Source organism: Cryptomeria japonica, chromosome 4 (genome assembly GCF_030272615.1).
Source record: "Cryptomeria japonica chromosome 4, Sugi_1.0, whole genome shotgun sequence".
NCBI lineage: Eukaryota > Viridiplantae > Streptophyta > Pinopsida > Cupressales > Cupressaceae > Cryptomeria > Cryptomeria japonica.
This window is the reverse complement of record NC_081408.1, coordinates 297,033,922-297,061,284: the sequence shown is the minus strand read 5'-3', so window position 1 is coordinate 297,061,284 and position 27,363 is coordinate 297,033,922. Positions and strand designations below refer to the sequence as shown.

The following is a 27,363-nucleotide window of genomic DNA, read 5'->3' as shown; positions in this document are numbered from 1 at the left end:
TTATAATCAGTGCTAAATGGTAGCATTGAAAAATTAGAAATAGAATTGAATATTTTTTTATATTTTATGTTATAATGATGTATTAACATTGTTCACATGACAACTCTTCCATGTTGATATAACTATTATATAATAATTTGGTTGCTACCAACAAAAAAAATCAATATATTTTTATATCCATACCCTCTCAAAGCACCTCAATTTTTATAGACATCACAAATACCTCTCCTCATGGGCCATAGGGATGATGTAAAATTGAAAATTAAACTGCCTAGTAGTTAAATAGATTCTTAACTAGTGATTAAAATCTAGGTTGCACAGAGACGTGTTCCCGATCCCTTGGAACGCATCTCGGGTATTGGGTTGCATTGCCTCGTACTAGAAACTCGTTGGAGATGTCCCTTCTTGCAAAAGACGTCTCGGTGATGTTTCCTTAATTTTTTATTTTTTTTAAAAAGCCCTACATTTCAATGAATTTCCGTATGAAAAGAAAAAATGAATAACATTTCCGAATTTCAATATGTAATACTAATATCGAATATGTAGTTTGAACTCTTTGACATTTTTCTGTTTAAACTTTATAATTAATGTTAAACTTTACTAGTGTTCTTGTTTTCAAAGTTCAATGTCACAATATTTTCAGTTTTAATGTAGAAATTTATAAATCATTAAACTATATTAAAAAAATGGCATCTCCAAGTACCCCGATGTAATGTCCCCTTCTCCGCAGTGATTAGTTAAGTGGTCCATTGGCCTATTCCGGAGACCGTAGGCTATTTGGAAAGTAGAATTAGGGTTTCCAACTTTCGTGGAGTTCTGCTCCAGCTTTTTAGGGTTTACCAGGAGGGGATTCTTCAGTTTTGTATATGGTTTCCTTTTGGGTTTTTCATGAGCTCCAGGGTGGCATAACATGCATTTGATTCTTTGGTGAAGTGAGAACTTACGATTTTTAGTAAGTTAGGGTTTGGCTGTGTGGATGATGGTGTCTTACTGAGCTTTCCATGCTCTTTCTCCTGGTGCGAAGATCATGTTTTTTGGAGTATTCCATGACTTACTATTTTTAGTAAGTGGTAGTATTGAGCAATTCTATTTTTAGCAATTTGGACAGGGTCCTGTTCCTGTAGCGGTTCAGCGGTCTTCATTGCTCAGCTTCATCCTGGTCATAAGTGATTTAATTAAATATTATTTCCTTATCCTAAGGTTTAATATTTAATTATTTTATTACTGATTAATGATATATTGGGCGACTTAGGAAAAGACATATTTATATCTAATATCAATGTTCCTAAGTTAGGCGTTGAAATTTGGAGAATGCATTGTTATTGTTGAAGACTTAGGCAAGTTCGAACTTGTTTAATTATTGGTTAAAATGCAACTTGGGTGCCCACCTTAGGAAATGGAATGAAATATCATTTGGATGCCATATGTTAGTGAAATGAAATGAAATTTGGAGACATGAATTTGTGAGCATTTACATTTGAATTTCAGAGGGAAAAAACTATAAATACAGGTGCTTGGCCTCCCATTTGGATATCTTATGAAATTGCATTGTTATGTTGCCCGTTTGGCGATTGAAATATGAGCTTCGAAGTGTGGCTTCTTGGCTAAGTCTCAGTTTCGTACTTGGGAGATAGTACCTAGCTGTGTTTCTTGTATTTCCAGTGCTGTTAGAGAGTGTTTTGCTGAGTGTTTTGTGTGGATTTTGGAGTGTTTTCTTGCTGCTGGTCGTGGAGTTGCTGAAACTTTATTTTGCTCATACCTCTCGACCAAGTGATTCTTCCATTCTGGGTATTGGCTCTATCAAAACGTGGCATGGAGGCGATATAGTCTGCAATTTTATAGCCACTGATTTGGAGAATTGGATTTTTAGTTGCAAATCGTACCTTTCAGCTGGGCCATACCATTCTAGAGGTGCATTGGGATGTGTGCTTCTGTTTTGAGGCGACTAGATTGCAGGTTTTGTGTTCATGTTTCATCGTCCAGGTTATATCTTTCATTCGCATTTGATTTGGTGTGTGTCCGACTTCATTTGAGTGAGTTATGATCATTTTGGTGTTGCCGGTTGAGACTAGTCATGCTTGTTTGACTTCAGATTTTTGGTACAGCGGTAGTAGCATGATTTGAGTTAATTTGTTAGTTGTTTCTTGCTGTAATCTGCAGAGGATATTATCTCTAATCTTATCTTTTTGAATTGTAAGGTTAAGTAGTAGTACTACTAACCATTTCCGGTGTTGCTTGCCATTGCATAATTGGAAGAGGTTGGCTTAGCTGTCTATTTGCTTTGTAATTCAGTTATGAAGTTTTGTCCTCCCACTGAGTAAGTGGTTGAATGATTTTATGTTTGTAATGGTCCTCCCGCTGAATAAGTGGTCGAGTTGAGTTTTTGATGTGATTCAGTCCTCCCGCTGAAACATTGCGGTTGAGTGATTTGTGTCTTGGTAAATTGTTCGGTTGGTTGGTTTACCGCCAAGCTTCTTGCTTACCTGCTGGATAAGCGGAAGGGGTTGTGGCTTGCCGCCCATTATTGTATTCAGCTTTTAGTTGGTTTATGGTGCTAACGATCCCCGGAACACTGTATGCTCTCACCCTTCCAGATTGGGCTCTTGGTGATCAGAAAGTGGAAGGGTTACTTTCAGCAATATTGAGATTATATTTTCTAACCTTAATGGGTTATGGTGTTTGTTTGTAATAAAAAAATTATTCAGGATATTATAGTGGTATTAGAGCTGGTTTTCCTACCAGCCTTTGTGTTTCGATTAATCAGATTTCTCCTTGAGTGACAAAGAAACAGTGGTTGATTCAATGGTAAAGAGAATATTTGGTCAGAATGATGCAAATGTGGTTGTGGAAAGAGTTGAGAAGAAGTTTGACACCATGATGAAAATGATGTCCCAGTTGCTATCTACTATGACTCATTATCCTAGTGGAGGTCATAATCAAAATCAAAACACCAATGGTCACAATACTAGCACCTCTAACAATCCAGGAGGTAATGGGAATGCCAACAACCATAGCAGTAACAATGGTGGAATGCCGCTTGGTTCAATGTCAAGACCCTTGCAGCCTGTTTTCCTTCCAAGGGAAGCACCGCCACCTGAAGTTGAAGTCCTTCTGGTTGATGAGATACGGGCTTGTTACACGGAGTATGCATCACTCCCTACGGAGATCAGAAATATTTTGTCTCTTGACCAGTTTATGAATCATAAGAAGAGGAGAGAAGAAAGGGTATACACAATGAGTGCTGCAAAATCCAAGCACTTGGATGGGAAGGCTGTCTTGACATATGAAGAATGGGTGACAAAGCCTCAAGATACTCCCTCAAACTTGCATGAAATTAGAAATAGATTGGTTTTGTGGAAAGAACAAAACCATGATTCTGAAGCCTAATTCAGATTCAGTCAATGTTGATCTTGAGACCAATGAGTTCAAGAATGAAGAGCATGATACAGATATGCAGGTTAGAACCAATGAAACTGATTTAATTCTTGAGAGGAAATCAGACTTATCTTCACATGAGGCTGATTTTGAGCATGAAGTTAGTCATCTTAGTGAATTGGATCCACAAAACACCGCTGAAAGTGATGATGAGGATGCACAAGAGGGCTGGGACAGCTATGGGATCAGTGTTGACAAGTATTATGAATCTGATTTGGATCTTGACCATAGTGACAGTGCACTTTCTACCCTAGACCAGAATTGGATAAAATCCAATAACCCATTGTATGAGATAGAAGATGGAACATCACTCGGTTCTAGCATTGCTCTTTGTGAGAATAGCAATGTGTGGAAGCGGAAACTAAGAGAAGATTCAAGATCTAAGTTGGAGGATACTTGGAGCTATAGTGAGCACTTTTTAAGTAAACAAAGTAATCAGCCTTTTAGCATTTGGGATCCAGGTGTAAAAGAAACTAAGTTTGAAGAGGATCCAATATGGGATGAATTTACATTTGATCCTAATATTGTATTGGGTTTAAAGAACAATGTTTACATGGAAGATGGCATTGATGGTGTTGATCACATGACTGATTTATCAATGCATGTTGCTGATCTTGAGCATAGACATAGTGACCTCGTTGATCTAGAGTCACAGTTCACTGTTGAGGGTGATAAAGAAGAGGCACAGGTGATTTGTGACAGCCTAGAAGACTTTGATGCCTAGTGTGATAGTTGTGATTCTGGTATTCATTATAACAGCAATACCTTCGCCTTGCATGATTATGATTGGAAGAATGAATTGTTGGTGTTTGCTGAAAATGAAATACACACTATCTAGATTGGATGACATTAGAAGCCTAGTTGAAAAATTCATCTTCATGACACCAAGAGACCAATGTGAACAAAATGTTCCCCTTACTGATTTGCACATGATCAAGAACACAATGGAAGGAATAAAATTGGTTTTCTTACACATGATGCATGATAGAGATGTTGTTGTTGCCGGGAATAATCATTATGTCATGTTGTCGTATTATGTTATGTTGTCGTCGGTAATTATGAGTTACGACAGTCAATTAGTTGTCCCGAAGGGCAGTTGGACACGACAGTTGGTCACACCCCTTCGAGTACTATATATTGCATACCTTTCCTTCGAAGTAGCATCATGATAGTCTTATCTGGGTGTAATGTTATAAGCACTTGATGTACATGGACTGTTGAATTAATACGAAATTGGCTCTTTAAAATATTTCCATTATGTTCTGTGCATTTACTTTCTACATTTAATCGTTTACCCATATGTGCCAAACATTTGGCATCGTTGCCTAGACATACTCGGGAAAGGATAGAGTGGATGGTGCACGGACATGATGGGCCTACCCATTGGTGAGGTTAACCCAGAGGCCGACGATGCGCAAACAGAGCTGTACAACGGAGAAGACACTGCAACGAGGGAATTCTCAATCCTTCTTCAGGTGGCAATCGAGACCTACGTCCAAAGGGAGGCCACGGAGGCTGACGTCCCAACAAGTGTAGTGTGGACCGCACTAGAGGTTAGCCCTGCAGCGAATCAATTGATGAACCACCTTCCCTGGTTGCTTGCACAGGCATCACTGGCACAACGAACTCGCCTGGAGGAGATTGCTCGTGAGGAGCGATGCCAACAAGTCCTCCAACGGTACGAAGAAAATAGTCGTCGCTGGGAATCGGAGCCTGATGGCACGAGGCCAAGGGGAAATTGAACCCTGAACCTCCAAGAGGAATAAAGAATGGTGTCTTACTATTGACACAAATTATAGAAATAAGAAGGCAAAAAGTGAGGAGTGGGAGGCCGCACAGAGGGCCTTGATTCGGGAACAAGTAGAATGTAGATGAAGGCTGAGGCAACTTGCCGAAGGACGACCTGTCGAAGGGTTGCTCGAAGGGAACCAAGGAGGTGTCACGGAGGGTGCCGAAGTCGAAGAAAATTTCTACGCGTCGCCAGAACAGCGTAGGGTGAGAAGCCACGAAGAGTTTTTGGAGGAAACAAGGCTACGAAGTAATCTAGTTGAAGAGACCCGGGATCAGTTCAGGAACTTATCCCTTACGCCGCGCACGGAGGACCACCGAAGGGAGCGAGCAGAGGACGAGGGTGAGAACGGAGGGGAGGGCAATCGTACGACCGTAGGTGCGGAGGAAGCACAGACACACGGCAGATAGGACCCCCTCTTGGGACCCATCACACCAAGCACATGGGTACAAAACACCGTACCCCTAGTCACTCAAGTAGGAAACACCACCGGCGTCGGAAGGAGTGGCGTGGGTGCACGACGGACACAGCCACCTTCAGGGACACGACCCCCACAGACACAGCCACCTTCGGGGACACAACCCCCATCAATGGCCAATAGGTAGAAGCTGCCGAAATTCACCGGCGACAGGAAGGAGGATCCCATCAGGCACTGCAGAACTTGCAAAACCATATGGGCGGCCAATGGTGTCACGAACCAGGATGAATGGATGACGCAATTCCCACTGACATTACGGGGAGTTGCCATCGACTGGTACTCGGATATTGATAAAACTGCAGTTGCCACATGGGACACGTTGCAGAAAGCCTTTGAGGAGTTCCGCTTACTTCAAGACGACAATGAAATAGTAGGCAAAATCTATGGCACAAAGCAGAACAAGAACGAGATGGTTTGAGCCTATAGTCAGTGGCTCAAGGAACCGTTGGAGAAAATGGAGAGTCAACCAGCAGATGGGTTGAAAAATAGATGGTTCGTAGAGGGACTTAAACACTCCCTCCGGAAGAAGATGAAAATTGTTCCACCAACCTTGTATGACGATGCATATAATAGAGCGATGGATCTCGAGAGTGAGACCAAGACATCCAAGAAGAAAAAGAAGAAGGATAGCTCGTTTGAGGATGATGACTCTTCCAAGGGAAGCAACAACAATGGCAAGTCTGGCAAAAAGGTGCAAGCCTTGCAGAAGGACATGCTGAGGATGATGAAAGAGCTGAAGGTTATGAAGGGAGGTCCGAGCAAGACCGATGAAGGGGAGCTTTGGTGCACGGAATGTAAGACGGATGGCCACACGAAAGGCTCCTGCCCAAAGAAGGCCTATTGTGATATATGCCAGTTGATGGGGCATCCCACCAAGGATTGCCCCTACAACATGAAAACACGAAACCAACAAGTATTGCTTACGCAGGAACAACCAACTACGTCGGGCGTTATCGGCAGCTCCCAGGCGAACAACAATGCAACATCGGGAGGCTACCGAGATAATAGGGGGCGAGGACAAAACAACAATAACAACAATAACAATACAAGGAGCCGGATCCAATACGACTCCAAAGGTCGATCGAAGATACAATGCAGAGCGTGCAGCCAGTGGGGGCACTTCGCTCGAGACTACCCAAAGGGAGAGGCCACACAATATTTGTGCAAATGGTGCAGATCGGGAGACCACGAAGATGCCACCTGCTCGAAGTCCGGCGTCAACTTGCTCAATATTGAGGATACCAAAGAAGAGGAAGTGTTGGCCATAACCCGCACCCAAGCTAGACAAGCAACGTGCCCAGACCTGGAGACCGAGAAGCGAAGGGTACGGGAAGCACGGGAAGAAATTGAGAAAGAGATACGAGAAAGGGCGAAGGCGAAGGGTACGACGGGTACTTCCAGCCGACCGGAGGCGGAGGAGGCTATACTAAATCAAATTTTAAAACTGGAGGTGCCTGTGAAGGTACACGACCTCCTCTAGACGATGCCTCAATTACGAACGACGTTGCTGAATAATCTCTCCCAACCACGCACCAATACCAACCACCGCACAAATGTTCTTGGGGGGTCTGCAATAGACCCCAGGTTGTTGGCAGTTAACACTGGAAGGAACCTGACCATTGTGGATATGCGTATCCTTGGCACCATTCTAACCGATACCATCGTCGATGGTGGATCAGAAGTGAATGTTCTTCCAGAAGAAACGTGTCGGAATTTGGGGAAGCCGACGCTATGGCCATCTACATTCAATCTGCTGGGAGTAGATCAGCATGGAATCAAACCCATCGGGACACTGATGGGCCAGCAAATTACCATCGGGATGCAACCCTTTATACTGGACTTCGTGGTAATGCCACTAAAGAAAAGAGGGTATGATGCGATCTTAGGGAGAGGGTGATTGGTGGCAGCCAAGGCCACCCACAACTGGAAGAAGAACACTGTCTATGGAGAATGGAGGAAGGAAGTTTATCATAGACCTTGGGACGTAGTTGGTTAGTGAGGAACTGGCATCATCTTCGGAATCGGAGGGTGAAGGAGAAGGCGACCCAAGGAATGAAGGACGGGGCTGTAGGGAGCCCAACAACGAAGGGGTTCTCAAACTAGGAGAGTGCTCCGAGGATGAGACGGGGTCATTGAACGGGCTCTTCCACTAGCAGATGGAGGATTACGAAATGTTCCAAAGCTACAGGCTCAAAGTAGAGGAACCGGAGCAAGTAATAGAGGAGGTGTACCTGCCAGAACATTGGAAGGGAGATGCTCGTGTGAGTGACACCACCGCACACCAGTTCCTGAAGGAAGAACCCATCAGGTATCAAGAGGTAAAATTGAAGGAGACAAACCTCGGTGACGTAGATAATCCCAAGATCATTTGTGTCGGCAATGATTGGAACCCTGTGTGGAAGGCCGCAACCTTCAAAATCTTTATTCTTCTTCTTCTTCTTATGTACAGGAAGGAGACCATGGTTGCCGTAGAATTTATGGTTCCAAGTCTTCGGATGGCCATTGAAAATAGACTTGCCATCAATAGGTCCAAATTGAAACCCTACCACGAGAAGCGCGCAGGGGACCCAAGAGGCCGGGTAGGCGACTCGTGAGGCACAGGACCAAAGCAGGAGACTCGGGTGAGGCAAATCGAGAAGGATGAAGGGCGATCCCAGAGGCACGGGACCCGAGCCGAAGACTCTCGACAATTAGATTAGGAAAAAAAATAGAAAAAAAAAATTAAAAAAAGAAAAAAGAAAAAATGGTTGTGGGACACCGTGCGGTGGACCACCGTCGACGGAGGTCATCGGCCACGGAGGGTGTTCATCGACCTTACGGTCGAACAACATCCATCGTACGACACCAAGCTTTGGGTGACCCCAGTCGTCGTACGGCTCAGCCACCGTACGACATACCACTCCATCGTATGGCAGATAACCTCTGTACGGGCTCAAGACATTACAATCCGTAGGTCTGAAGGAGCACGGCGACGGCGGCGGTGGTTTAAAAGAAGGTGAAAGGAAAAAATACCACAGCATGGCAGGGATAAAGGTGGTGATGGCACGTGAAAAAAACAAAACAAAAAAAAATGACAACCAGATTAAAAAATCATTCGATGGAGTCTAGAGGCAGGATGCTGAAGAAGGTTTTTTTTTGCATCTTAAAATATCACAAAATGATGTGCGCCATGGACTTCCATGTGGTTCTGATGGCTGTAAATTGGTGTTGCTGCCCCTGGACCCCGCTGGGGGCACTGCCCCCAAACCCCCAATTTTTTTTTGAGCGTCACGGTAAGTGTTGGGGTTGTTCCGTATTGTGAGAAAGAAGTCTGAAGCTAAGCATTGGTGGGGAACCCATAAGCCGTAGAGGGAGACGGATTTGGAGGTTGTGAATAAATAGAGTTTGAAGGAAGGCATTGCAAGAACGCAAAGTCGTATGACACCAGGGAGTTATTCAATTCAGTTATCAGCCTTTGGGGAGTGAGATGGAGGATTTGAGGCGTCTCCTAGCCTTTGTGCTAGAGGGTTGTGGCCACTTCTAGGCATGAATGGTACGCTTTGAGTAACTCGGAGAATGTCTCGGCGGGACGTGAGGTTGCCTTGGTGGATGCACAGAGGGCTCGGGAGGAGCTGACCACCAGGTTGGAGGCAGTAGTAGCGTGAGACTTAGCTCAGCGTACCCAGGAGTTGGATGCCAAGAGGGCAGCGCGGGTGGCTATCGAGGACAAATTGGCTAGGGAGATAGTATCATTTGAGTAGCAGTTGGTGAAGACTGAGACTAAAAAGCGTGTTTTGCAGACAAGTTTGATGGTAGCAGAAAAGGGTTTTCAGGCGAGGACGCAGCAGGTGTATGAGTTCTGGGCTCAACTGGCGTCAACAGTTCCTGCAGTTCTCTACCTTGATTTTATTTAATGTCATCTCTATTTTGTATTTAGTCGTCTGGAGACTTCTTTTCTTGGGGGGGATGATGTCGGGAATAATCATTATGTCATGTTGTCGTATTATGTTATGTTGTCGTCGGTAATTATGAGTTACGATAGTCAGTTAGTCGTCCCGAAGGGCAGTTGGACGCGACGGTTGGTCGCACCCCTTCGGGTATTATATATTGTATACCTTTCCTTAGAAGAAGCGTCATGATAGTCATATCTGGGTGTAATGTTATAAGCACTTGATATACATGGACTGTTGAATTAATACAGAAACTGGCTCTTTAAAATATTTCCATTATGTTCTGTGCATTTACTTTTTGCATTTGATCGTTTACCCATATGTGGCAAACAGTTGCCACGAAGTTTGTTGATGAGACTTTGTCTTTGAATAAGCAATTGAGGGAAGAGATTAGTGAGCTCACCATTGAGCTTGATTCCACTAGGCTTTCTTTCAAAAGTATCCAAGAGACACTTCTTGAAGCAAATGATTAGCCTTATGAGGCCAAACATTTAAGAGAGCAAGAGAATAGAGAAATGGCCAAGGAGATCAATCAGGTAATGGAGGAGTATGATCTTGATCTTTGTCTCCAAAGATCTGAAAAAGTGATTTTGGAGCAGAAGAATGTTTGGGTGGAGCATGACTCTGATAGTAATCAGCAGGTTGATAGTCTGTTGTTTGATACAAATGCTGATTGGACATTCGTTAATCCACTATTCAAGTTTGATGTGGGAATTCCTTTTGACTTCAGTGATGAGGGTGGATCACATTGCAGAGTTTGGGATCTAGGTGCAATTTGCAACCATGAGATATTGTTTCAAAATTGGAGCATTGAACAAATGCATACTCTTGGGCATCTTCTTTGGAAAAGAATGGATCAGATTTTCAGATTTGGGCTTGCTGATTGGTTGCAAATTAACCACTTCACTTTATGGTTTTCTCTCATTCAGGGGAGTTGGTGCAATTTCTTTGGTCATTCAAGTAATGGCTTTCAATTGGAGATTGCTTGGAGGTGTTTTCGAGCCTTGGACATGAGCAGCTGTGTTGTTTCGGACGACAATTTCCTATGTTGCAGCAGCTGTTCATCTTCTTGGATGCTGATTTTCTTAAAATCAGATCTCAAGTCAATCATTTCAGAATTGGTGGGCTGTTGGTGTACTCTTTTTCAGACCTCACAGTCTCTTGGCAGAACGGGTTTATGGTCTCAAATGAAAGGTATGGCGAATTGGGGCTATCAGTATCTGTGTATGGGAAGTGTTCAAGCTCTAACTAGTGGTTATTCTTATACTCTCTCTTCTACTTATGATTGGGACAACGAACCTTTGCTCTCTATGGTTCATCATTCTGAGGTGCTTGAAGTAGGAACTATAAGAGATTTCAGAAGTCTCCATAGTTGTATCAAAATAATTCAAGTGAGGCCTAGTAGATTCATGTGGAGCTATGGGGATGAGGTTGTTAAGCTCTTGCAAAGGATTGTTTTCATCTTTGCAGGGAGATTTGGAGAAGCCACATTTACAGTCATGGCTCCGCTTGACACCTTGGGGAGATCTGTTGTGGAGTTTGATTGTGAGTGGTGTAGACTTTATTTTCTATTGCCCAGGCATGTGTTAGATAGTGGCAATGTTGATATTGATTACTCAGAGCTTTATGGGCATGAGATGCTGCATGATAGTGATTTCAGTCCTTCAAGATTTTTCAATCTAAGCATCATGGATGGTAACATTTTGGAGTTACAAGGGAGTTTAGTGCAGTTTTGGCGTGATGTTTTCACTGATGTCATTAGAGTGGCGTTGCATCAGCATGGTGGGTTCTTCCTGAGACGGGCATGGGACCCTGGGATCGTACTTGCTTTGGTGCAAATCAGTTTAAAATTTTCTAGAGTTGTGATAGCATTGCTTGAGGACAAGCAATTTTGGGAAGGGCGGATTGTAATGTCCCCTTCTCCGCAATGATTAGTTCAGTGGTCCATTGGCCTATTCCGGAGACTCGTAGGCTATTTGGAAAGGAGAATTAGGGTTTCCAACTTTTGTGGAGTTCTGCTCGAGCTTTTTAGGGTTTACCAAGAGGGAATTCTTCAGTTCTGTCTATGGTTTCCTTTTGGGTTTTTCATGAGCTCCAAGGTGGCATAACATGCATTTGATTCTTTGGGGAAGTGAGAACTTACGATTTTTAGTAAGTTAGGGTTTGGCTATTTGGATGATGTTGTCTTACGGAGCTTTCCAAGCTCTTTCTCCGGGTGCGAAGATCGTGTTTTTTGGAGGAGTATTCCATGACTTGCTATTTTTAGTAAGTGGCAGTATCGAGCAATTCTATTTTTAGCAGTTTGGACAGGGTCTTGTTCATGTAGCAGTTCAGTGGTCCTCATTGCTTAGCTTCATCCTAGATTTTGTTGATAATCAGTATTGGAGTCATAAGTGATTTAATTAAATATTATTTCCTTATCCTAAGGTTTAATATTTAATTATTTTATTACTAATTAATGATATATTGGGCGACTTAGGAAAAGACATATTTATATCTAATATCAATGTTGTATTTCCCTAAGTTAGGCATTGAAATTTGGAGAATGCATTAAGTTATTGTTGAAGACTTATGCAATGTTGGTGTTGGAAATAAGCCACACCCAGATCGATGATGGACTGCTCCAAGAGGGGCCAGTAGCTCAGTGGTAGAGCACTCCAGCAGCGCATGGAAGGTCCTAGGTTCGAGTCCTAGTTGGTCCATGTCTCAACATGGTATCAGAGCCAGGTCCAGGCTAGGAGCCCCAAGCACACGAGAGGTGTGGCTTAAGCGGGGGTGTTGGTGTTGGAAATAAGCCACACCCGGACTGACGATGGACTGGTCCAAGAGGGGCCGGTAGCTCGGTGGTAGAGCACTCCAGCAGCGTATGGAAGGTCCTAGGTTCGAGTCCTAGCTAGTCCATGTCTCAACAGACAAGTTCGAACTTGTTTAATTATTGGTTAAAATGCAACTAGGGCACCCACCTTAGGAAATGGAATGAAATGTCATTTGGACGCCATATGTTAGTGAAATGAAATGAAATTTGGAGAGGTGAATTTGTGAGCATTTACATTTGAATTTCAAAGGGAAAAAAGTATAAATACAGGTGCTTGGCCTCCCATTTGGATATCTTATGAAATTGCATTGTTATGTTGCTGGTTTGGCGATTGAAATCTGAGCTTCGAAGTGTGGCTTCCTAGCTAAGTCTCAGTTTCGTACTTGCGAGATAGTATGTAGTTGTGTTTCTTGTATTTCCAGTGCTGTTAGTGAGTGTTTTGCTGAGTGTGGAGTGTTTCGTGTGGATTTTGGAGTGTTTTCTTGCTACTGGTCGCGGGGTTGCTGAAACTTTATTTTGCTCATACCTCTCGACCAAGTGATTCTTTCGTTTTGGGTATTGGCTCTATCAAAACGTGGCATGGAGGCGATATAGTCTGCAATTTTATAGCCACTGATTTGGAGAATTGGATTTTTAGTTGCAAATTGTACCTTTCAGCTGGGCCGTACCATTCCAGAGGTGCATTGGGATGCATGCTGCTGTTTTGAGGCGACTGGATTGCAGGTTTTGTGTTCATGTTTCATCGTTCAGGTTATATCTTTCATTCGCATTTGATTTGGTGTGTTTCCGACTTCATTTGAGTGAGTTATGATCATTTTGGTGTTGTCAGTTGAGACTAGTCATGCTTGCTTGAATTCAGATTTTTGGTACAGTAGTAGTAGCATGATTTGAGTTAATCTGTTAGTTGTTTCTTGCTGTAATCTGCCTTGGATATTATCTCTAATCTTATCTTTTTGAATTGTAAGGTTAAGTAGTGGTACTACTAACCATTTCTGGTGTTGCTTGCCCACTGCATAAGTGGAAGAGGCTGGCTTAGCCGCCTATTTGCTCTGTAATTCAGTTATGAAGTTTTGTCCTCCCACTGAGCAAGTGGTTGAGTGATATTATGTTTGTAATGGTCCTCCCGCTGAATAAGCGGTCGAGTTGAGTTTTTGATGTGATTCAGTCCTCCCGCTGAAACATTGCGGTTTAGTGATTTGTGTCTTGGTGAGTTGTTCGCTTGGCTGGTTTACCACCAAGTTTCTTGCTTACCTGCCGGATAAGTGGAAGGGGCTGGCTTGCCGCCCATTATTGCATTCAACTTTCAGTTGGTTTATGGTGCTAATGATCCCCGGAACACCGTATGCTCTCACCCTCCCAGATTGGGCTCTTGGTGATCAAAAAGTGGAAGGGTTACTTTCAGCAGTATTGAGATTATATTTTCTAACCTTAACGGGTTATGGTGTTTCTTTGTAATCCTATTTGCTTTAAAACAAAAAAAATTATCCGGGATATTACACCCCATCTCCTATTTTCAAACTAGATGTATAGGTACTAGTACTAGTCTTCTTTACCAGTACAGGTCTCCTGGAAACCTTGATTAAAATTTAGGTTTGGTAATAGATTGGTAGTCTATGAATTTTATTTGCTCCCTTTGTATGAAGTGGTTCTTTTAATTCTTCCAACCTTGACAATGGATCTTGAAGTTAAGAGAATATATAATGATCCCTACAAATATGTTTCTGCGTAGGCTATCAATTTGCTGTTTCTAGCTGCCATGTAGAAAATTAGACCTTGTCAACCATGTTTTTCTTTCCTTATTGTTAAAGCTTCTATTTTTTGTGAGGTCCCTTTGAGAATGATCATAATCTCAATGAAACCTCTACCGAGTCATTGAGAAACATATTCCCGCCAATAGAAATTATTCTTTATATAATGTAGATAACGATTTAATAAAACTTAGTTATAAATGGTGGACATGTATATAAGTATTGTATTCCAATATTCTGGTGCATGTAAAAACTGTTACTGCCAATTGACATTGTCAGATGTTTTCCTTTTGCGAACTGCACATGCTAGATAAAATCATATGCAGTAAGCAAACAATGATTAGATCTTCATGTCTTGTGGAAAAACATGACATGATACAAGTCAATTTTGGAATAGCAAGTAAAATCTAATGAATTGTTTGATTTAAGACAAGACATTGAAAGTTTCAAATGAGTTTCTTTGGCAATTAGAAGTATCCATATCTTCAAAATAAGTTTTTTCTATTTGTTCTCAATTTCCACTTTGAAATGTATCACTCTCTGCATTTATAGAACATCTGACTTCTTTGTCACAAGTTTCAAGTAGCTGAAATGCAGAATAATGGGCCAAGTGTGTACATTGATCAGCAAATTAAGTACATTAATGATTTGTCATAGTTGAACTTGATTGGATTCTGGCGGGATCTGAGTGTTGTCTCCAGTAAATGATATTGGTTGGCGAAAATGATTTTGTAGTTGAAATTGAAGCCGAAAACTTTCATGGAAATAATTATTATCATTATTTGTAATGTTAAATATTTTGATATCTATGTCACAGTGACTGTTTTTTCCTATAAAGTAGATAAGAAGTGGAATAATCTTTAATTTATAATTAAAATGAGTTAATGAAGCTTGGTTCTGAAACTTAATGACCTCTTTATGCATATGTTTTGAACAGACAGTTGAAGAGATATATAAAGTGGCATCAATATCTTTAAGTCCTAATGTACCAGGACAAATATTTGTAAGTCTTTAGTAACTGTAAACATGCAATCTATTCATAATTGTTGTATTACAGTTTATTATTATAATTAAGTTTTTAGTATTTACAAGATGAGAAAACCCAATTCCCTTACAGTAATCAAAGAATAAGTTTGTTGTAAAATGTGATACCTTAGTTGAGTTAAGGATATTACTTCGTGGTTGACCTATTCTAGAGATTTCAGTTGACTGTGCTCCCCTTAAATTGTTCAGCTAGGATTGATGATGAATCCACCAAAACCAATTGACATCTCATATGCACAATTTGTTTCAGAAAGGTATGATGCCCCCATTTAGCATTTTTATTTACATTTTATTAGTTGAATATTAAATTCATATGAATAATCCTTTATTCTTAAGCACAGATATGAAAAAACAGTCATTGATAAGTATACTGAGTAAAGCAATTGCGTACTGTAAGAGTTATTGTTGGTTTTATGGTGGAAGCTCTATAATGAACCAATTCCTCAAAAGTAGTTAGATACATTATTGCAAATATAGATCTTTGTATTTTTGGTTGCTTAAACTGTTTTCCTTTAGACTGCAGTAGTGGAAATTTTATAACACACGGTGGTCATTTTGTTCTGCTGCTCAAAATGCCTGTCAAACACAATAATAACTTGGTCAAACCCTCATACAATTCCAAAAAATTCTAGTAATTGAAAAAGAAAAATAAAATATAAATAATTTGAAAAGGGCTATTTTTAAAATTTCCTTTTTGCTCTTTTTTGAATATATTCTCTCATTTCAAATTGCCAAAATTTCCCCATGTTTTATTGTTTTAACCCTGGTAATAAAAAACACTATAAGGATCATACTGCTATGCTTTAAGCTCAGGGGAGTCTTGAGAAAACAAAATTCAATAATACCTTCATTTAAGACATGAAGAAATGAAGTCAAGCAATATTTAAGAAGCAAGTTCATTGCAAACCAAAAAGAACTTTATCACAAAGAGTCCTGGATTAATTACAAAAAGTTAAGTGGGCTAGAAACTATGAAAATGAACAGTAGTCATGTTCTTGGCTCTTGTAGATTTCCCAAGACTTTATTAATTTTGATAGATGATCCATTTAATATGACTTATTTCATAAGATCTGTTAATTTTAGCACAAACAAATATCATCTTATAGGAAGATTTTATAATTTATACTTTCATATTCTTGTATTGGCTTGAGATATCTTGAAAGATCAGCTCTGGATTGACACCCTTAATTCCCCACTCAATACTTGAGGTAGAGAAGAATTTGATGAACATTGAACAACCACTGCTTTTGATTTCTTCTAGTTAGCCATAATAGTTGCCGTGGCAACTCAAACCTTATAATATCATTCCCAATTTAGGTGGTCAGGTAAATTTAGCTATACTGCTCATGTCTGTCTGCACTATTGGTGCTCAAGTTGTAGGTTCCTAAATCTCTAAAGCCAAGACATTCTTAGCTTGTCAGGGGTGTCAAACTTAGAACAGACCTATAACTTATGATCAAGTAGGGCAACAAAGGACCAATTGTTGTGAGTGGGTAATCTCTTCTTCACTTCAGGCTTAGCTATACCCAACGGGGGCTTTCCTGGAGGTACCCTTCAAAGGCAGCATTAGGACTATAATGCACCCCCAAATGGAAAATAAGCGCCACCCAAGTACTTGGAACAGATTGGAGGTTGCAATACACTGGAACATCACCAACAAGGAAAATATATCATCGTTAGTTCCTGCTGTAGCATTTTTGTGCATGGGAAAGCAGGGGCGATATGCTCAAATCCTCTTTTTGACCTTCCTAACCTCTGTTCAATCCACAATACAGCACCGGCAGATGTTGCAGGCCTAGACGTCCTCTCACAGAGAAACGACAGTCACCAAAAATGATTCCAAGCTGCAAACATAACAAGCTGGTCACTCCATAAGTTGGCGCTAGCATATAGGGGGTGATCTTCTCCAATAAATTCAAATCTCAACCAAAAATCCTTGAATCACTTGAAAAATGGGTGCCCAAACCATAGGAAGAAATTAAAACAATGCCCAGAAAAAGTTCATTAAAACCCTAGTCACCATCTTCACAACAAGGGACACTAGGTTTGGATGATTGGGACGGCTAGCTCAAGTAGGAAGCCTGCAAACCATAAAACCAAACCAAGTTCAAAATACCATAGATACCACACAAAATCTATCACCAAAATCTTCAACCTGTTCTAGAATACCATATAGATCCTCATTTTCGCTCTGAAAACTGACTTCAAACCCCAAATGAATAACCACATCCAAATCACCAACATAGCCTCTATGTGAGACTATCAACAATCACCTAGGAAGGACCTCTCACCTCCGTAGATAATATTCTCCTTGAAGGGTTTCATCTTCACGAAATTCTGGAAGAAACCAACATATCCTTCTCCAAATGTTCAGTCATATAGAAAATGAGCTCAAAATCCCTTACATATTTCTCAAACGTCAACGCACCAATAAGGAGCATGAAATATTAGATTACCAAGTTCCCTTATGTCTCCAAAAAATCCACACCCAAACACATTAAGTTGATTGAATTAAAAAAATTTCATCATTTGCAAAGCATGAGCACAAATTCGAAGGCATTGGTTACTTTATTAAATAATTAAATGTTAAACTGAACTTAATAAATATGATAAGTTTTAACATTTAATTAAAATCAACCCCTTTAAATTGCGAAATCACCAATGGAGCATCATATTTCGAAATTGAATATGTCGGGGTGCCATTGAAGATGAGAAGACGTGACTGAGGCCAAAATGGTGACTTACTAAAATACACATGGGCTCCAAGAAATGTGGAGCTGAAGCTTAGTGACTGAAAATGCTTCTAAAAGCATCACTATGAAACACACTGAAACCTAAGCTCAAAGCCAACCATAAAAATGCCAAAGGAACATAACTCGCAACAACTCCCAAAACTATGGAGTTCCCTAATCAAGAACATTAGCCTACAAGGACCTAAGGAATAGGCTAACAATCGACAACTATCTAGGCCTAGAGAGGTGACTTCACAGTTCTCCCTCCCCAGAATTGCTTCAAAATCTGCTCACTTTTTAGGTAGCATCCTCAACTGACAAGTTTTTCCACTTCACTACTCTCTTATAGTCCTCCTAAAATTACGCTCCCCTATATCAATGATAGCCTCAGCAATAATATTAAGCTTTTGTTCCTTGTCCAATGTTGGCAACTTGCAAGAGGGAATTATATTATGACCCAATGCCTTCTTGAGGCGAGATACATGAAAAACATTGTGCACCTTGCTATGTAATATCCCTTGCTGATTATGGCCTTAAATGCTAAAGATAGGCTCAAGGAATATTGTCAAATAGTTGTCCTACAACCCTTAAACCTGTTGTTACCAAAATCTGATTGCTTTTTATGGCTCAAGGTATCAAACAACTCACATTCATACATTAGGTTTGCTGTTCTGAGTTTTCAGACTGATAACCTTGTGTGTTATTGACACAGAAAAGGCTTTGTATAACTTTGCATGTTATTGACACAGAAAAGGCTTTGTATAACTTTGTGTGTTATTGACACCGATAAACAAGAAATGCATTTGCAAAAGATTTCTATGATATCTAAATCATAAACTCAATGCATTAATGACTCTTTGCTCTTCTCAAATGCATATAGATGAATTTTCAATGACAAATGTGCACCTACAGCCAAGAGGCATTTTCACAAACACTTGGCATGCAAACTATTATTAATATTTATTATTAGAGACATAGCATCAAATGACTTGCAACCTGTTCCTCCTTTATTGAATGCAAATTTCAGGTACAATCAATCAAGCTTAAAGCTTGCCAGTATATGCACACACTCTTAAATCTCAAGCAATCATATATCACTGTCTATGGTAGCAATAACATTAACACATCTTTGACAATATAATCAGCTATAAGCAAATAAGAGAACCTGTTTGAATGATCGCCCAATGCCAATGTGAAGAAGCAAGCAATGGAGTCCTACTTGAGCCCAAATCATGCCTTATCCAAATCGCCCCTGTTCTTGGGGTCCTCGGATAATAACAATTAAATGATAGCTGCTACGGACCCCCTTTCACACCAAAATCCATCGGACTGCCCTTAGAAAGAGAGCGCTCAAGTCTAGTAGCAGATTCGATGCATAAACTGGGCCTAATGATCACAATCATGGGTTTTCTTACCTAGCTGCCCAACCCTGGAAGTTGCAGAAGCAATAATAAATAATATCAGCAGTCCTCGGTGCCAAATAAGTGATGGAAATGACTGTCTCGGAAAGGCGAATCCAATGCACCAATACCCACAAATTTTTGAGTCTTCAATCACAAATTATGAGCAAAATTATAAGGTTTGGTAAGTCTGGTCGATCCTCAGGACAGACCTGTTATGCGACTGAATTATCCTCAAAAATCACCTCCAATAGCTCCTTAAGAAATCGCCTATCTCTTCCTTAAAATTGCAGATTTGAATCATGAATGTCAATTGACCATACAGTTGAAGTATTCTCCCGAATTGACTTCCATGAATGCTGATGCCAAATACAATAAGCTCAGATATGTAGGACTGAAATATCCCTCACTCACAAATGCAACCCTTCAGAGGATCTTTCACCACCTCAGTTATGCGAATCAATGGGAGGTATCGTTCCCAATGACCAATAATGGTACAAACCCAAGCTGGTTCCTTCACCACGAAGAACTCCAAATCAAATATCAAATCCTCAATGATTAGAAGCTTAACTTGACCTTCTTCTATACTTTTTCTCCATCCTTTTAAGAAGCTTCTAGAAATAATATTAAAATAATATTATTTCACTTAAGTGACTTTTATGATATAATATTAATTTAAGTCACTTTATTAAATTAATTAAATATAAAGTTACTTTTTAATTTTTATTTATTTGATTACTTTATAAATGATTAACTTAATACTTTTAATTAAAATAATCAATTAAGCTATCCTTAATAAATATCATTAATTGGGACAACTTAATTAATTAAATTAATTAAATTATTCTTCCTCCAAAAATGGGGACATTACATGCTACTTGCCGATAGCTCCAACTCATAAGCCACTTCTCCAATCCTTTTGGAGATCTTGAATGGGCCATAAATCTGTGGCTTCAACTTTTCCAATCCACTCTTCTTGAGAATGGACTGCTTGTAGGGCTGTAGTCTCAGATAAACCATGTCACCAACTTCAAATGTTCACTCATTGCTATGCTGATTTGCATACAGTTTCTTCTGATTCTGAGCTTGTTGCAAGTTTTCTTTCAAGGATTTCATGACATCTTGACTCTATTGTAAATTTGTAATAGATCTCTGGCATTTGGCACCCTATCGTCTCCAAACAACAAGTCCATGAAGGTAGGGGTTTTATATTTATAAAGAGCCATGATTGGTGATGTCTTAATCAACATGTTTTATGTAGAGTTGTAGTAGCACTCACCAAGATGTAACCATATCACCCATGCCTTCTACTGACCTGAAATGTAGTTTTGGAGATACCCTTCCGTCCACTTGTTAACAATCTGTTTGCCCATGTGTTTGTGGGTGATAGCTGGTATTGGGAGTGAGCTTTGTCCCACTCAATTTGAAAAGTTCCCACCATAACAAGCTCAAGAACTTGTTGTCCCTGTTAGTGATCATGTTCTTGGGTAACCCGTGCAACCTGAAAATCTCTCTAAAAACCAAATTTGCCACCTTTGCCATTGTATACAATGCTGAAATAGAAAATAAAAAATGACCAAATTTGGTTAATGTATCCACCACAACATAGATGCAATTCTTACCTTGCACCTTTGGGTAGCCTTGCGATAAAATCCATTGAAATACTTTCCCATTTTTTATTGGGAATCGGTATGAGCCTATGTTACCCGAGGACGTGTCTCCGGTTTGTTTTTCAGCCATCCCCATCTCGGGGATAGGGGACTCCTAGGGGACGTCCCCATAAATTCTGCATATAGACAATGAATTTTATAAGCAATTTGACTTTGATTCTCAATTTAACACATTTGCCATAAGAACTCTACTAGTTCTTATATGTCAAGGTTCTATATTGGATATGCACATGTTTTCATATAAATATTTTAATTTTCCCTACTTTTGTATAGCTGTCCCCTTTGCCGTTCCCTAGCCGTCCCCAAAATTGGCAAAAAAATCACCGTCCTGGAAACACATACCCTCGTCCCAAAAACTTGGGATAACATAGGTACAGGCCACAATAAACCATAGTTCCATGGAGTTTCCTAATGTGGGGATAGGGGGACGCGAGGACCAAGGACCTAAATTTGGGGACGACGAGGGGATGACAGGGGGACAACAATGGAGTGGTGGTGGGGGGGTGGTTCTTAAATTAAAATCGAGGTGAATTGAAATCTTCAAGGCAAGATCTGCAATATAACATCTTTGTGAGTGCCCCATGAAAAGACAACTAGTTTTCATGAAGTTAAACGTTGCAATCAATATGTAATGGCATGTGCCATATAGCAAGCCACCCGATGATGTTCCCAACAAAGGTGGTGGAGGTGGCAGAAGTGCATTTCCCCCAAATCCCCAAATCTTGGAAATGCCCCCCTATAGGAAATGCGGGTTTTTTTAATCGAAGGGAGGGTGGAGATTTGTCCCCATGGAACACTACAATAAATCAATAGGATAAGTATGTTCATGTTTATTTTGCTGAGATGTGGGACACTCCCGAACATATTGAAGGACTTAATTCTTAAGACCTTTTGATGTACACCTCTCTCGGATCTACCCGTACGTCTTGAAAAAACTTGGGTGACCAGCCATAGGAGTATCATGAAAAGATCTCATAATTGGGGTACCAAATAAGTGATACCTATTGACGTGTTTTTTATGACTACGTCGAACACAAAATAAAGTTACCAATGGTCACCTTACTCTCTCTTAATCAAGGTTAGGTCTTATGCTAAGATTGCAAAAAAGATCAAACGACTAACTCCAAGGTTCCTTTATGCACGGACGTGACTCAATTGGCAAATGTATTCTACTGGTAATCTAAGGGGCCTTACGTATGCTCACATAATTTTTTAACAACTTATAGCTTCAAGGACTTTAAGTGCGAAAGATTTGTCAATAAAAGCTCGTCTTTTTGGTTTTTTTGGATTAAGACGTACATAAAATAAATGGGATAGGGCTTGAGAAAGCTACGCTAAATCTAGTCTAATCCTAAGAACAAAGAGACGGGATCACTTGTGCAAAATCCAACCACACTTTGCTTCGCCAACACAGCACAACTACACGAAGGCGGTGCAATCTTCAAGGGTTGTGTAATAGATTTTCAAATTATTAGTAAATGCCATCAATTTGAACATCCACCCAATAACCGAAGTTGAGTTCACACATAAAATACTCAGGCCAACCTTACAAAGTTTACAACAATCAGCTGCAAACAAGAGGTATGAGCTTAGATCTTACAGCAAGTAATCCTATCAAATCCCGTTCATCTAATAACTTAAAGCAAATCTACTCTAATCGAAGAGATTGAGACCATGCAAGTCTTAAAACAACACTAGAATACACGAACAATTGAACAATGTATTAAGTGACTTCTCAAAAACTCTTAGCAACAATCTCTAAAATCAATCTCTCCTCCTTTACAAATAAGGTGGATCACCCCTTTATATAGGCTTGATGCCTTGGCTACATGCGAAACCCTAATTAAGGTTTTTCCCCAAATGATTCCCCTAATTCAAACATACCCAAAATGGTATCCATTTGTGCATTGAATGCACCACTTGCATCAAGTTCATGCAACATACAATGAATAATCCCCATGCAAAAAAAATGTTCATGTAGACATAAATACCCATCATTCCTCCATGCAAAAATCGCCCCATCATGTCATAGATGCACCATCATCTCAACATGTGACGGCTACATGCAAAAGGTATCTGCAATAATGCCTTAAATTTGATGGCTACATGCAAAAAGGTGGTCCATTAATTCAACGTGCGCTAACCTAGCTGCCATTTGGCGAGAAACCCTTGGAGAGAGAAAACCTGAGGAGAAAGAAAATTTAATCCGGGAAGAATTTTCCTTGCCTTGGAGAAGATTTTTCATCAATTTTACACCTTTCCTATTTTTAGGAATTTTTTCAAATTAGGGTTTTGGGGTTTAGCCGAGAGAATTCTCTCACGAATCCAAATCTGAAATTTTTTTGAAATTTGGATGATTTTTAATGCCCGAAAATGGGATTTTTCAAAAACTTTCCCGAGGGGAATTTTCTCATTTTGTTCATCTTTGATTCCTTCCTTGCCTTGGAATTTTCATCTTCAATTCATCCTAGGCGTAGAATTCATGCGATTAAGGAATTTTTTTATTTTCTTTCTAGAGGGGATTTTCCTTTCCTCTCTATCCCTGACTTAATTTCCCCACCTCTCTTTTCAACTTCTTCCTTGGGCGGAATTTTCATGTCATGGAGGAATTTCATCTTGGAAGCAAAATTCCTTCCTTACCTTCATTTGGCGCCCATTCCTTTCCTGGAGGCACATTTTCTCCATGGTGAAGGAATTTTGATGTGGAGGAAAAATTCTTTCTTGACCTCATTTTGGTGCACAATCTTGACCTTGATTCTACTTTACCACTGAGGAAGGAATTTCTTCAATCCTTAGCCAAATTTCACATTTTCCAGGAATTTTGCCCTAAAGGAAGGAATTTCCAACACTTAGTCAATTTTTCCACTTTCTTGGAATTCTGTCCTGAAGGAAGGAATTTCCAACACTTGGTCAATTTTTCCACTTTCTTGGAATTCCTCACCTTGGGCGCATTTCTTCCCCGAGGAAGGAATTTTTTGAATTCTTGAAGTTTTCTTTCTGAACCTTGATTTTCACGTTATGCTTCCAACCTTAGGTACATTTTGGAACTGGAGAAGAAATTTTGGAAATTTGTTCCTTGAGGAAGTAATTTTTTGTGTTTTTTGAGTTCATCCTATCTTGAGGAAGCTTTTTTATCAATTTGTCACATTTCCTATTTTTTAGGAATTTTTTGAAATTTGAGTTCTATGTTTGAAGAGAGAGAAAATTATCTTATGAATCCAAATCCATCATCGTTTTGAAATTCGGATGATTTTGATGCCCGAAAATGGATTTTTCAAAAATTTTCCTGAGGGAGATTTCTTTCTCAGTTCTTCCTTGACCTTTGATTTCCACGCCTTGGAATTTTTTCACCTTCAAGCCTAGGCGTGGAAATTTCACCTTGATGGAGGAATTTTCATTTTCTTCATGTTTTCCATGACACCACCATTTTGGCACCCATCATTCTCCTTGGGTGGAATTTTGACTTGGGCATGAAATTTCACAATTTCAACATTTTCCATCCCTCCTCATGTTTGGCGCCCTTCTTACCTGACTGGGCTCTATTTTCAAGTGATGAAGGAATTTTGCTTATCTTGGATTTTCCATGATGCCTCCAATTTAGCGCCCTACCTGGCAGTTGGGCGTGGATTTCACTAGATGAAGGAATTTCATGACTTTTGAGTATTTCTCCAGACTTGGCTGATTTCGGAGATTTTTCAGTTTCAGGATGCCATTTTGGGGAATTCGAAGAGCTTTTCCATGCCTTATGAGATTTTCCAGCTTTCTACTTTTGGAAGGTGAGCCGACACTTAGCCATTGTTTTCCCCCGAGGGGTTTGTGTGTGTGTGTGTGTTTCAATAGTGCATAACAGTACATAAATGTAGTAAATATGACAGCATACAGCAATGCAAGTAAATAGAAGAACTCAGATGTATGTCTTCATTAATGTCAAATGCCAATACATTCACAACATCACTTTGTTCCACAATAACTTGACGATGAAATAGGAAACCAAGTACATATATATAGGTGTCGGTGTAGGTTGTCCGATGCCGACAATCGTCACGTAACCACCGACATTTAACACTCCTAACGTTCTAATTACAATATGACATAATTACCCGACAACATCATCCCCCCTAAAAAAGAAGGTCGTCTCCTGACGACATACAACAAAATGGGAAATGACACGAAGACCAAACATGAAAATCAAAGCTAAGGTGTTATAGAGGGCGTCCCTGATGAAGAAGGGGTCGGTGGTGTTGTTGCTGCCAACTGCTCCCTCAGCTGGTGAACCTGTTGTGTCCTATGTTGGAGATCTCGCTCAGCTACCAACTGCCTCTCCCTGGATCGTTTCACCATAAAAACTGCCTCCATCAGCTCCTTATGTTTACCATCCAACGCTTCCAAAGTAGATGTGAGACGGGTCTCAAGGGCTGCCTGTTCTGCTACCTCATGTGCACGCCCCGCCATCTCCTGGGCGAAGTTTGTCCTGGCACGAGCCAACTCCTCCTCTACGCTGGTCGCTCAAGCTCTCTATTGTGCCAGCTCCACCTCCATCGTATGCAAGCGAGTGGCTAGCTCCTCCCGAGTTGTGATGGCCACCACTTGCTCTGTCTTTGTTGTCGAGGCACCATGCTAGGTACGTCTGAGCTGGTAGTACCTGTCCCTGAAAGCTTACTCTACCCGCTGTAGCAGCAAGTGTACTCCACCAACCTCAGCCCTCTCCCCATGCCTCCAATTTGCCAACATCTCGGAAGTCTCCACAATAGACCAACCCCTGGCCTCAAAACAGTGCCCAAACTCCTCAGCACACCTGTCGATGGCAAAGGCGAGGAGTGCCTCGACCACAAACTGTCAATCTCCGTGTGCTGGCCTCAACCTCTACTGCCATCCTCCATGCACTGGTTCCCATCTCTGCCAAAAATACCTCTATGTCCTCCGATTGACTCTTTGTAGTGGCCTGCTCCTGCTGCTGCATCTTCGCCATCTCTTCCTCAAACCCAACGGTGTCCTGCAGGAAATCCATCGCAAACTTCTGTTGTTCGGCCTCTTGATGATAACTACCCTCATCAAGGTCCACAATCTCTAGAAAAGGACGTGGCTGAGGTGAGGTAGGTGGGGGTCCCAGTGGTGTCATGGGAGGCATCTCATAGCGACCCAGCCACGCATCCATGGTGGCATCATCATCTCCGGTCACCGTACCCTCTGGACTTTGCTACAGAGACCTCCATATGTACCTGCTCCTTCCGTACGGTAGACCCAATGCAAGGTGGCTCACTAGGAATCAATGACATTGTTGGAACATCCTCAATTGGAACCGTTGTGGCAACTCTAGAGGGTGTAGGCAATGAGGGTCAAGGTCTCAACTACCCGAATCCTGGGATGGGTACAATTGTATGGCTCCTACCATCACCCTCAAAGTCTGGAGAGGTGTCAGTCCGCCATCCTAAGTCAATACTATTGGTGCATACACTAGTCGAGCCACTTCCGTCGGTCGCACTCCACCCATCGGTAATCCACAGATCCCTCTTGTCACGTGCTCAAAAGACACTACGTGGCCACTACTCTCCTCCGTACTCGGGGCTTCTGCTACTTACTTCCTAGCAAGGCGGAATGTATAATGACTCTGGGTGCTCTTAGGAGAAGTGCCCTCTGAGTCGTCCCCTTCCCCTACACTACTATCCGCTTCTTCTGCAACCTCTTCGTCTACGTCCTCGTCTCCTATTTCGTGTCCACCTGTGGGGGTCTCAATCGCTTCCTGCTAGAATGGGCTTCCCCGCTACCTGCCATGGTATCCAGGTGGGTCCAATAAAAAATGAAGGGTTGTGAAGGGTACCTCGTCTCCCTCGGTTTCCATACTTGTTTCTCCGGTGTCACCTGTGTGCGTATGGCGTCGAGGAACAACCCAATGGCGTGAAATGGCATATAGAAAGCCTTGTGTCGTAGCATCAAGAATTCATGGATTCTATCAAACAAAATTGTTGACCAGTTATACACCGTCCCGTTCCTCAGACCGTTCATCAGTGCAATCATGGGTACCGCCGTGTCGGACGCCCTGTTAGCTCCTGTAAGTCTGCGCTTCATAACATCCAATAGACACTGCCAATCTCCTGGAACAATGTAGGACTTCTTCAACCCTATGCCCTTGGGTGCCTTGATCGCAACCCATTTCTGGTCTGAGAGATCACTTCGGCAAATTAACCGCAGCAGTTGTTCTTTCCTTTCTGGCGACATCTTCGTGGCATTCTTGTCTATTTTCTTGTCCTCGTCTGGGATGCCAAATACCCTAGCAAAATCGTCGAGTGCAAAGGAGACGGTCACAATGCTCTGCTGGTACGAGA

General features: G+C 41.1%; 1 protein-coding gene across 3 annotated transcripts in view; it reads left to right on the top strand.

Annotated features, from left to right (window-relative positions):
* The window catches only part of LOC131064581 (glutamate--glyoxylate aminotransferase 2), a 193,264-nt gene that overhangs the window by 143,554 nt on the left and 22,347 nt on the right, over positions 1-27,363 (top strand). For all 3 annotated transcript variants that reach the window (XM_057998940.2, XM_057998797.2, XM_057998875.2), the window contains 2 exons: positions 15,132-15,197; positions 15,428-15,492. In XM_057998940.2, the coding sequence (XP_057854923.1) occupies positions 15,132-15,197; positions 15,428-15,492 (131 nt within the window). The remainder of the gene's footprint in view (positions 1-15,131; positions 15,198-15,427; positions 15,493-27,363) is intronic.